Source organism: Poromitra crassiceps, assembly GCF_964638095.1.
Source record: "Poromitra crassiceps genome assembly, chromosome: 2".
NCBI lineage: Eukaryota > Metazoa > Chordata > Actinopteri > Beryciformes > Melamphaidae > Poromitra > Poromitra crassiceps.
Window position 1 is genome coordinate 43,910,307 of NC_139624.1, and position 13,300 is coordinate 43,923,606.

Below are 13,300 nucleotides of genomic sequence, written 5' to 3' on the forward strand. Positions count from 1 at the left end.
TTCTTGAGATAAACCACTTTTTGTTGTTGCCACTAGGTTATGCTATGACTATGCATGTCTCTGAAATTTGGCACCGCACTCCGTCAGGTTCTCAGCAGTGCACTCCCCAAGTTTGAAGTTAATCGGGCGAACGGTTCTCAAGATAAACTCCTTTTTGTGTTGCCAGTAGGTGGCGCTATAACCATGCGCACATCCAAACTGCGCAGAATCTGGCACTGCACTCTCTCAGGTCCCCCTAAGTCATACATGGGCAAACTACGGCCACCTGTGTGGCCACCTGTGTGGCCCGCCTGAACGCAACATGCAAGATACCCGCTGAATAAGTGTCCAAATGTTCATGTCATTCTGGCCAATACTCTACTTCTGTTATAGCATTTCAGTCTGGAATATCTTTCAATAATCTTTATGACTAAAAGGCTACATTGAATTAGAAATTTAAATAATTAACTCATTGGTTTTGGATTTATTTAGCTTCAAGACTGCATTTTTGTTCGTGTGACCCTCAACACAGGCTTTGATCATCCCGGGCCACTTACTGATACTTATGCTTAAATGAACCCACTCATATTCTGATTTATTTCAAGAAAAACATTTTGGCTAGTGGAAATTCTAATTGGCTGGTAACTTTAAAATCTAGCAGCCATATTGGCAGGTGGTCAAAAAAGTTAATTTCAAGCCCTGAGAGCAGGTGGTGACATAGGAGTGAGTGAGAAAAGGATGAAATATTGGTGGTTAAGACTGAATAATGACATCACAACTGTTAATTTAAAATGAGTTATTCCTCTAAACGTGGCTTCAAATGCACCAAATCTTTCACGCTGGCGCCGTTCGGCCCTCAGCAAAACCTGGTAGCGAGGACATTTTTTGTGGCCCTCTCTATCATCAAAGTTACCCATCCATGGGTTACGGCATGACAATATTTGTTCGGCCCCCAGCAACAATCTGGGTTTCTCATGTGGCCCCCCATGAAAAATAATTGCCCACCCCTGAAAGTGCACTCCCTGAGTTTGAAGTCGATCGGACCAACGGTTCTCGAGATATGTGAAGGACATACAGATATACAGTACATACATACAGGCAAATTGTGGCATCACTGATTTCAGTATTTTTCAATACTTTCGCCAACTGGGATTTCTTAGGATTTTCTATGTGTTATAAGATACATATTTCTAAGACTAGAACAGTTGAAAGAGTTTCTGTTGCAATTTGTGGGAGGTCATATCGTATAATGCCTGTACTACCTGCTCTCCCCAAAATTTCAATAAACCTTTATGGCATATTATTACAATACAACAATACTGGTGTTGACAGTGGACAGTAATAGAAGATGCCAAATCTTTCAAAACTATAGAGACAGTCCGCATGTCTGGGAATGCCCATACAGGCTCTAGGAACACCCACAATAGACGCTGGTTAGCTGGCTCAGCCTGGCTGGGGGCGTGGTCAGGGTGGGGTAAAACCCCCCGTTCTATCCATTCAGCAAAGTTAGAATTTAGCTGATAGCCCAGCCCAGGCAGACACGATCGGGGATTTAACCACCGCAGTAAACGCACATCTGAGCAGACATCTTGTGTTCCCAGACATGCGGACATGCGGACTGTCTCTATAAGCATTTTGCTTTTAGGAGCATTTTGCCAGCGTGCAGTGCTGTTCCAAAACGTGTCAACGTGTGTCGTTGCCTGGGAAACGCACATCCACTAATACAACTGTTCGCATCGCATCAAGGCCTGAAAAATGTTCTAGGGGAAACACTGCACACACACACACACACACACACACACACACACACACACACACACACACACTTATTTACTTTAAATGTTCAGTTATGTTCAGCAAGTCTGAACCAGAACACAACATAAATTCCTGGTCGACAAACGAGGGAGAAAGAAGAAGAGATAGGAAAAGAAAAAGTGTATAACAAGAACCAACTATAACATTTCAGGTTCCTTTATTTTATTTAGCTTTCCTTGTATCGTTGTATGGATTGTTTTGTTGTTTTCTGGCTCTGTAAGTTATGTTAAAAAGAAAAGAAAACCAGAGCACTGAAAAAAAAATATGACGTTCTATGGTCATCTTGATCTTCTAAAATTGAGCAGGATGGCTGAGGTGGGGTAAATCTGTCCCACATTTTGGCCATAAAACATGGTTCCACCCAGGTATGGAAATTCCAGATAATTCTAGACAATTGAATTATTTCCTGCTCTTTAAATGTTGTGCATTTCACAAAAGGTCTCATGGAGTATGGAGGGAAACAACAGCTGTTCAGTGCTGATGCACAGACACATTTGATTTAGTTTTAGACCCACTGTCATGTCATGTCATGTCACTGGATAATACTCTTCAGCTACAGATATGTCCTTAGTTGACACTCATATTGCCCAGCCACTATCAGTATAGATTATTGAATACGAAGAAAAATCTTGAAATCCATTCAGGAAGTTAAAGTCTGGTAAAAGTATGGAACTTCAAAATAGAAAAAAGTACAAATTCTGATAAAAGCTTGGTTGTGTGCTGGGTGTCAGAGCCAGACGTAATGAGTAAGGAGCTGTGATCGTGCTGCATTGAGAGGACATGCAGTCAGACTGTTCAGACAGAGATGGATAACTACTACGACTAGCTAGACCAGGGGTGGGCAACTATTTTTCACGGGGGCCACATGAGAAACCCAGATTGTTGCCGGTGGCAGAACAAATATTGTCATGCCGTAACCCATGGATGGGCAACTTTGATGATAGAGAGGGCCACAAAAAAATGTCCTCGCTACCAGATTTTGCTGAGGGCCGAACGGCGCCAGCGCGAAAAATGTGGGGCATTTGAAGCCAGGAATAACTCATTTTAAATTAACAGTTGTGATGTCATTATTCAGTCTTAACCACCAATATTTGATCCTTTTCTCACTCACTCCTATGTCACCACCTGCTCTCCCTGCAGGGCTTGAAATGAACTTTTTTCACCACCTGCCAATATTGGCTGCTAGATTTTAAAGTTACCAGCCAATTAGAATTTCCACTAGCCGAAATGTTTTTCTTGTAATAAACCAGAATATAAGTGGGTTAATTTAAGCATAAATATCAGTAAGTGGCCCGGGATTCTCAAAGCCTGTGTTGAGGGTCACACGAACAAAAATGCACTCTTGAAGCTAAATAAATCCAAAACCAACAAGTTAATTATTTAAATTTCTACTTCAATGTAGAACATACGATACGATACGATATACTTTATTGTCAGTTCCCACTGAAATGTGTCTTGCAAGACAGCAGCAGTCCCACGCACAAACACATGACAAAGAGAACAAACCAAAAATACAAAGATACATACACACATACAGCACACAGAGATCACTGGTCACTGCTCCACTGACCCTTGGCCCTGTTCTTGATTAAGCCTCAGGATCGACTGATGTATAAAGGACGTTCTTAGTCTGACCTTCTTGAAAGTTGGGGTTAAGTATCTCCTGCCAGAGGGCAGGAGTTCATATTCTTCATGTAACACATGATTAGTGTTTGAGGCAATATTTCTAGCAAACCTTAATACACTGTTGACATATGTAGATTCATATAGACTATGGAGTGGTTTACCAACAAATTTTGAACAAATACTCATCTGTCTTAGTAGTGATTTTAAGGTAACAGACAGGCATCCATCCATACCAGGTGGTACTGCAGTACTGTAAAACACTCATAATCACCGAGGTAAAAAATAATAGAAGAATCTGTTTACTAGCACCAAAAGATCTTAACCGGCGAAGGAAGTATAGTCTTTGCTTTGTTTTCTTACACAGGGACTCTACGTGGTCTTTCCATGACAACAGTCATTTCTTACACATGAGATTACTTTTAGCCTTTTAGTCATTATTATTGAAGATTATTGAAAGATATTCCATATTCCAGACTGAACTGCTATAACAGAAGTGGAGTATTGGCCAGAATGACATGAACATTTGGACACTTATTCAGCGGGTATCTTGCATGTTGCGTTCAGGTGCACTGTCATTTTTGTTTTTTTTTGCAATTCCATCGCGGGCCACACAGGGTGCGCCCGCGGGCCGCATGATTTGCCCATGTGTGAGCTAGACAGACAGACAGACAGACAGACAGACAGACGGACGCATAGAACATAGAGTGAGTTTTAATGTCAGGCTGTGGGAGAGAGTCAAATATGGGACAGTTATAGGCCCATACTGTTCTGTAGAGACGGAGAGACAGACCACAAGAATGAGATGAGAGAGACAGAGAATAAGACAAACAGGAAGGGTGAGAGAGAGAGAGAGACAGAGATGGAAAAAGACAGAGATGGATAGAAATACATGCTGCAAATTCATGCAAGATAAAGCATAGACTGACTCTCTAGCATACTGTTCCGTTGTGTATACAGACAGGTATATGCTGAGAAGGACCGTGAGACAGACATGTACCGTAGATATAAATCTGTCTGCATTACTTTTTCCAACTCTTCATCTCTTTACATTAACTACATATTGTGGCTATCATTTAATGGGTGATGGGATGATAAAAGTCACATTGAAATGACAAGTGTAAGCCCAGAGAGGCAGTTAGACAGGCAGAGAGAGAGAGAGAGAGACAGTTTTACAGAGTGAAGAAAGCACGTACGTAGCTGTCGTAGCATGAGGCTCACTTTAGTGGAGGCCAATAGTTCCTTATAAGGAGCAGAGGTATTCTAGTGTCTCCAAACCCACCAGCCTCTCTCTCTCTCTCTCTCTCTCTCTCTCTCTCTCTTCCTCTACCTCTCTCTCTCTCTCTCTCTCTCTCTCTCTCTCCTGCATCTGACACACACACACACACACACACACACACACACACACACACACACACACACACACACACACACACACACACACACACACACACACACACACACACACAAACACACAAACAGAGCAGAGTGTGTCTGTGGGACAGGAGTCTGACAGCACTACACAGCCAGCCAGCCAGCCAGCCAACAGAGATTAGATAGACCACAACAGTCACTGATAACATAAACATAAACACACACACACACACACACACACACACACACACACACACACACACACACACACACACACACACACACTGCTGACACACACTGCTGACACACACTACTGACACACACAGACCTACATTCTCTCTCTGTCTCACTCTCTCCATCAGGCTCAGTAAGAGGCAGGTGGAATGCTGTGTTTAGATACCAGTGCATTCCTTATGGCTGCTTTGTATTACTGCATGTCTTGCTGACAGTTATACAACAATATCATTATAAAGGCTTAGTTACATAAGACATGTACGTATGTAATATACATGCAACACTAACCCCTTTCTTTTAATCCAGGTCTAAATGCACTCAAGACACATTGAAGATAGACAGTGATGCTACTGTCCTCAGGATGTGGACAGAGACACATTTAGCTGCTGATGGAGCATACATTGTAAATGAAGAAATCACTCACTTGAGTCTGGGAAGGAAAGAAGATGAGCAATATTGGTAGGAGTTATGTGAGGTGAAGAGTAGGAGCGTTCACATTTTTGAGTACTAGCCTAATGCTCGATGGCAGTAGGTATTTTCAGATTTTCCCCCTTTGTTTTTCCCCCAATTGTACTTGGCCAATTGCCCCTGCTGTGCCAGTTGTTGCTCCACCCCCTCTGCCGATCTGGGGAGAGTTGTAGACTAGCACATGCTTCCTCTGATATATGTGCAGTCGCCAGGCGCTTCTTTTTTTACAATAATTTTTGGGGGATATGTTCGATCCAAGATTCACTTCTTGTGATTCAATTTTTGTGTTGATTTTTTGGTTATTTCCTGTTTTGGAAGCTACCACGGAAGAAGAAGCTGCTTGCTAGCTGTAGCAGTTAACTAGCTTATCTCGTCTCGTTACCAGCGACATCACAAACAGACAAAAATGACTAGTGGCAGGGTTTGTTTACTTTTGCCCCGACAAATTGTATGGCCAATCCACCTTATTTTTGGCGGCCATGATGCACCATGGGTGCTGCGTCCTTCTGCTGTCCTCTTCCCCTGTTACATCTAGCTTGACACAACACAGCCCGTCTAATGTACCCGTCTGTAAAAGTTGCAGCTGAGCTGATAAATGCCGACTTGTTCAACGAGCAACAGGTTAGCGGATGTGATAGAAAACATTATTAGGCTACATTCCCAAAACTAGTGTTATTTTGTAACGAGGAAACTTTTAACGTTGGAGTTCAACAAGGAAATGCGATGCGAGGAGGCACGTGCTGCAGTCATGGGCTGCAGTGCAGATTACCCCGCTAGCCGGGCGCTCCTCGCTCATACAGTGCAGAGTAGTATCCAGGCAGTGTCAAGCCAGCGTAAACACACAGCTGCTCACGTTCTAAACCGGATATTGCTCCCAGAATTATTTTACAGCGGAGCCTCACAAAAATAAGGTGGATAACAGAACAAGATTTCTGCCCATGTGACTTTGGTTCGTGTGGGCAGGACTAGTGGATTTTGGCCTTGTGAACGCAAACCCAACCAGCTGAAAAACTAAACAATGTATCATCTAGGGATGGACCGATATGAAAATTTTGGCCGATGCCGATAACCGATATTAACATTGCAACATCTGACCGATACCGATATGACCGATATGTTAAAAAATGACTAACATCGGCCGATACCGATATGATTGCCGATATATCGTGCATCCCTAGTATCATCCTCTTCTCTGGCCTGAACCAAGGACCCGGACTTTCTGGTGTGAACTGAACCCTAAGGCCTACAAAATAACCCTACTACTGTCACCAAAAGACTCATTCTGAAGGAATGGAAGTCCTCCTCTTCACCTTCTTTTGAGGTGTGGCTGATGGACATGATCTCTGTTGTACAGATGGAGAGACTCAGGTCCCTGAGAACCAACTCGCTTAGGAGGTTCTCAACTATCTGGGACCCTTTTTTGGCCTACTTTGATGAGGTTAAGATTAAGAATGACAAGTGGTCAACTGAGGTTGGGGGTGGCGGATGGCTCGCCTCGCTGGTATCTCATGGACCCCTTGTGTGGGATCCCATGCACATTTCTTGCAAACACATAAGCACCTTATGCGGCTGGTAGCACCATGTTGTGCACCATGTTGTAATGTTCAATCTTGATGATGTATTTTTTTCTTTTTTCTTTCTTTTCCTGTGTCTGAGCTTTTTATTTATTTATATATATATATATATATATATATATATATTATTGGAGGGGGGGCATTTTGCCTTTATTGATAGGACAGTAGGCTGACAGGAAAGGTGGGGAGAGAGAGAGAGGGGATGACATGCACCAAAGGACCACGGGTTGGATTCGAACCCGGGTTGGCCGCGCGAAACCTTTGACAAAGCCTTTTACCACAAATCCTTTGTGGTACGTGTTGGCGTTCTACTAGGTGAGCCACCCAGACTCCCCAGCCGCTTCTTTTCAAAGTGAGGACTTTCACCAGCAGGACGTAGCACATGGTAGGAGGCGGAGCACGCTATTCCCCCCCAGTTCCTCTCCCCCTTAAACATGCGCCCCGACCGACCAGAGGAAGCACTAGTGCAGCAACCAGGACATACATGTATACCCCTAATCCGGCTTCTCACCTTCAGACACAGACAATTGTGGCTGTATGGACACCCGACCAAGGCAGAGGTAACATGGGGACTCGAACCTGCGGCCCTCGTGTTGGTAGGCAGGCAATCTACCGCTACACTACCCGGACGCATGGTCGATTGCTGTAACTGATTACACAGTGTTTAAGGAGGGGGTAATAAAACAATCAAAGAAGCAGTGATGAAGTATGATTGTAATCAAACCATATATAGTTGCTGTAATTCACGGGGATCAATGGGCCTTATATGAATTTTCTAACAGTAGGAATCTTGCGTGCTCGATTCCTAGGTTCGGCCGCTTCGTGGCCTCGCCCGTCCTGCAGCTCGCCAAGCTGGTCCTGCAGCTGACATTCGCAGCTTGGCCGCTGTGCGGCCTTGCCCGCAACTCGGCTGCTGTGTGGCCAATGAGACCAGCATCACTGATGATGTCAGATTTATGACATCACTGATGATGTCATCAGTGGGATTTATGACATCACTGATGATGTCACAGTGGGATCAGGGATTTATGACATCATGGATGATGTCACAGTGGGATTTATGACATCACTGATGATGTCACAGTGGGACAATCACAGTGGGACAGACACACAGAGCCCAAGCTCCCATTTATGGTGGGGATGCTAATCTGTGATCAGGTTGAACTAACTGCACCTTGTATACTCATTATTTGATAAATGGCACCTTAAACACTGTGAGAAATGTCAGTCAAATTACACCCCAAAGTGCAGGTTGAGTAAGCTGACATGCACAGAGCATTTACAGGAAGGGGTTGGGGGGGTAGTGGGGCTAAAAAAATGCACTTTCAATGTAAAATAGGTCGCTTCCGGAAAGAAGCGCCAAAATTTGCACAAATACTCCTTGTGGATTGTTATTTTGATAAAAGTAACTGGCCACGCAGAAATCTCGATCTTTCCAAGATGGCCGCCATTTCCCGCCCCAAAAACACTATTTTGGGGGCAACTTTGGGTAGAATTGTCCAATACGAATAATCTTGTTATCAAACCATACATTTATGACCACAGAGAAGCCAGATTTGTTCCATGTAAATTTCTAAATGGCTGCCATTTCAAAGATGGCTGCCATTTCAGCTATTTTTACCATTAGTGGGGCTCAAAACAGCACCTTTAGGTCGCTTCCGGAAAGAAGCGCCAAAATTGGCACAAATACTCCTTGTGGACTGTTATTTTGATAAAAGTAATTGGCCACGCATAAATTTTATTTTTTTCCAAGATGGCCGCCATTTCCAGCCTGAAAACACTATTTTGGGGGCAACTTTGGGTAGAATTGTCCAATATGAATGATCTTGTTATCAAACCATACATTTATGACCACAGATAAGCCAGATTTATTCCATGAAAATTTCAAAATGGCTGCCATTTTAAAGATGGCTGCCATTTCTGCTATTTTTACCATAGGATTTCACTGTCCAGGGCGATTTTGATGATTCTGGTGTCAAATGACAGGTTTTTAACTATGGAAATTTCAAAATTATACATCAGAAATCATTTGTATATCTCCTTTTACCATTTACTCTAAAATACTAAATCTCTCAAATACTGTTGTTTATGCATTTTCACATTACTTTGAAAATATATGCAGAGTAAATGGCAAAAGGAGATATACAAATCATTTCTGATGTATAATTTTGAAATTTCCATAGTTAAAAACCTGTCATTTGACACCAGAATCATCAAAATCGCCGCCATCAAAATCGCAGCCATCTTTAAAATGGCAGCCATTTTGAAATTTTCATGGAATAAATCTGGCTTCTTTGTGGTCATAAATGTATGGTTTGATAACAAGATCATTCATATTGGAAAATTCTACCCAAAGTTGCCCCCAAAATAGTGTTTTCAGGCTGGAAATGGCGGCCATCTTGGAAAAAAATAAAATTTCTGCGTGGCCAGTTACTTTTATCAAAATAAGGTGCTGTTTTGAGCCCCACTAGGGGGGGATGTATCATTTCCAAAGAACTGTATGAGTAACCTCAATGGAAACCCACTTGACTCAGAAAAGTCATTTTTCACTGACCAACATGGTCACATCTGATCTCTAGGACTTAGAAACCCAGGCCCCAGGCTGTTGGTAGTGCTGCCAGTCCCTCTGTAGCCTGACCTCTGTGCAGAGGGGTCATGGAATCTTATCATTAGACAAACATGTAGCCCTCAGTGGTGCTGCTGGAACTGCCTGGAATGGTAGTTGGCACACAGTGGCACTCCAGGCTAAAAATACAGTGGAGACTGTAGATACCAGACAACAGGACAAGTTTCAGTTTCAGGGAAGTAAAATTAAGCCTGAACATGTCATTCTTCTTCTGGTAATTATCCCAGTAGCAAGGAACAGATTTTTACATTAACCTTCACCATGACCCAGTGGTAAAAGCCCTCAAACCACTATCAACTCCATAACCCATCTCATTTTCACCTTCCAATTTCAGTCTCGTACCTGTATATTCTAGATTCTGTTTCAAAAATGACCTTCATGGTTTGACGGTTCATGAAGCACAGTACTGAGGTTGTGAATTGAGATCTCTACTGCAATTCCTGCTCATACTAAGCCCTTGGATGCAACATTGATGGAGATCTGTGCTAGCTTCTTTACCGAATGTAGCCAAATATACTAGCCTTCTACATGACCTGCCTGTTGTATATCAGGTGTATGAACAGTCTTACCTCCAGGCCGTACATATGTATATCCCAGGTCTTTCTCTGACACCAGCAGGCCTTTAAAGCTGACCTCAGGTTCCTCTTCCAGTCTCTCATGTTTAGGTTTCCTCCGGAACAGACCTCCCAGCATGGCTGCACCAACCTCACACTTATCACAGTCTGCTAGTAATTGCCTCTTAGCACTTTTATAGAGCTCAAAAGTGCTTAGATTATGCCTTCACGTGCAGCTGCACGGCTACAAGAATTCCTCCTTTGGCAAAGGGTTCAATAGGCCAAGGTGTCGTGATAGTTCCTCTTTCGGTAGATATATCTTCTGTAGTAGACAGCGGTGTGCTAATGGTGCACCACTGTTTTATATCGCCCTGGTCTAAAGTCCCTTTAGTTAGGTCTTAGGTGGTGGACGTACAGCTGTGACACAAGTTGTGGAAATACCTCCTTTGAACTTGGCGTCACTAGTCAAGGATCTCACTGTTCCTTGATGCTGCACTTCTGCGGAATTCAAAAGTACCTTCAATTAGGCCTTGGGTGGTTGGCAGCAAACCTTCAGCAAACTGGATAAATGCAGGCAAAAGAAATGGCAACGCTGTTCCTCATGACTGATGTAGAGAGAGCTCTTCTCTTCCAAACTGCTCAGTACATGTAGTGAACGCACCCCTAATCCTCCTTGTCCTCCTGACAGTGCTGCTTTAGACTAACACATGTCTAGATTTCTAACTATAGTCAAACTAAACCAAACATAAAAAGTATGCCTCGGCCAGCCAAGTCCCAATAGAGGAGTTTGGGTTACAGCCAACAAAGAGTGGCTGTATTGTATTGGCACATCTAAACCTCCTTGAATACACAGTGTTGCTAAACAAGCCTAGCAAAAATGTATAACTCAACTACAACTAAAAATGTCTACATAGACCAGCCAAGTCCCAGCAGATGACAGCTTTTATGATCAAAGCATGCCTAATGCACTTCTAAGCATAGTCATCTCACACAGTTTGAATATTCAAGTCCCAGTAGAGTCCTGCCAGAGACTTACTGGAGGTCTACAGCAGACAGCACGCGTACGCGGGTGCTCACTGTTTGGCTGAGTTGTCCTGTCCCAGAGGGTTTGAATAGACCATAGAGTTTAAGTCCTGGATCCACTCAAAAGACCTCACTACATCGGTTACTGTTGTAGGTTCCAATAAGCCATCTTCATATTGAAAAGGCAGGCCATCATGACCAGAATTGACATCTCTCAGTAAAGTCTTCTTCACTCTTCCAAGTAGAGATCCCAGACTTTATCTGTCATCTGGTCGAAGTTGCCTGTCCGTTCTCAGACTTTATCTGTCCTCTGGTCGAAGTTGCCTGTCCGTGTGGTATTGTGCTGTGGTTTCCAGTCCAATTCCCTCAGGGATGTCCCCACTATAGATGTCCCACTACTGCTGTCTCTCTCTCTCTCTCTCTCTGTCACAGGCTGTGAAGAGCTTGACTGCCCTGTCATGGACAAATCCCCAATGCCGTTGACTGTAGCCGCCTCTCTGTCTCTCACATACACACTGAAAGCTTAACCTTGCTGCCAGGGCCACTTCTTCGTTGATGCTGGCCGTAGTTCTCTCTCTCTCTCTCTCTCTCTCTCTCTCTCTCTCTCTCTCTCTCTCTCTGTCTCTCTCTCTCTCTCTCTCTCTCTCTCTCTCTCTCTGGGTTGTTTATCTTCTTGGAGTTGAGACCTGTTGAGGTGCTGCAGGTGGAGACAGCTGAAGACCTGTTGAGGTGCTGCAGGTGGAGACAGCTGAAGACCTGTTGAGGTGCTGCAGGTGGAGACAGCTGAAGACCTGTTGAGGTGCTGCAGGTGGAGACAGCTGAAGACCTCTCAGTACTCCAAGATAATCCCTTCTGTCAAACACGCCTCAGCCTTTTCTTCATTTCCTTCGGTCTTTTATCTTTCCTCATTTTTTGGACTGTTAGGAGAGAGACTCCGTCCTGTAGCTGAGAAGTTACAGGTTCTCTATCAGCTGGCTGGCTCTGTCTTACTCACTCAGTCTTTCTCTAAATTCAGTTCCATTCAAACAGCATGGTAAAAAATGGTCTTACTTTGCCAAAGCAATTATACAACACAAACTGTCTCTCTCTTTCTGTCTCTGTGTTTTCAGCCAGCTGAAGAACTTGATAATCCCTTCTCTAACACACTTCACTTTCTATTTTATCTCTGTCGCATAACTCGCGTTCTTTTTCTCATTCTCTAACACACCTCGCTTTTTATTTCATCTCTGCCGCGTTCCTTTTCTGTGTTTTTCTGTCGGTCTCTGTCAAAGAGTCTCATCCCCTGTGAGCACTAAGTGGCTCTGGTTCCACCAGACACACTGTCTCACTGCAGTTACTTATTTGGTACTGGGCTCATTTTCCCAGGCTCAACTGAACTGTGAGTGTGTGTGTGTGCTACCCCCTCTCTCACTAGTCTGTCTGACCCCAGTTGTAGCCAAGTCATGTGTGTGTATTTTTGTGCATGCATGTTTGTGTGTGTGGCTGGCCTGCATGACTGACGGTGTGTGCGTGCGTGCGTGTTTGTTTGGTGGGATTACAGTGGTAGCCCTGCTTTGTGCTCTGTTCCACTCTCTGTAAGGATACTGTGTACAGTCAGTTTAACATTTCTCTGTCATTCATTCTCTCACCTGTTTGTCCTCTTTTACCCTCTCATCTCTTTATCTCTTGTCTTTTTTGGGATTAGTCTTATCTTTTCTTGGGGTGCATTTCAGGAAGTGTGTGGAGGTGTGAGGGGATGTCTTGCTGTCTTGTTTGAGACAGGCGGTCATACATTGTCAGCTAACACACACCGCTAGAAATGCTATCTAAATAGACCATCTTGCGATGGGATCACAACATCTGCAACGCCCGCGACTTAAACCAAATGTGGGCCGGGGCGTAAAGAGGGGGGGGTGTGGGGGGGTGTCACATGGGCCGAGGCGTAAAGTGTGTGTGGAGGGGGTCACACCCATTTTCTAACTCATTTTGATGTCAACTAAATGCAGTACCTGTAAAGTCTCATGACTGCATCTTGCACGGTTTTGACGCTA

At 43.8% G+C, this 13,300-nt stretch overlaps 1 protein-coding gene across 1 annotated transcript in view; it reads right to left on the reverse strand.

The window, feature by feature from the left end:
• Nucleotides 1-10,386, reverse strand: part of cacna1c (calcium channel, voltage-dependent, L type, alpha 1C subunit) — a gene marked incomplete at both ends in the record, with an annotated part of 493,392 nt that extends 483,006 nt beyond the window's left edge. Inside the window, one exon of the mRNA XM_083660058.1 lies at nucleotides 10,263-10,386. Within this exon, the coding sequence (XP_083516184.1) occupies nucleotides 10,263-10,386 (124 nt within the window). The remainder of the gene's footprint in view (nucleotides 1-10,262) is intronic.
• Between the last annotated feature and the right edge of the window lie 2,914 nt (nucleotides 10,387-13,300).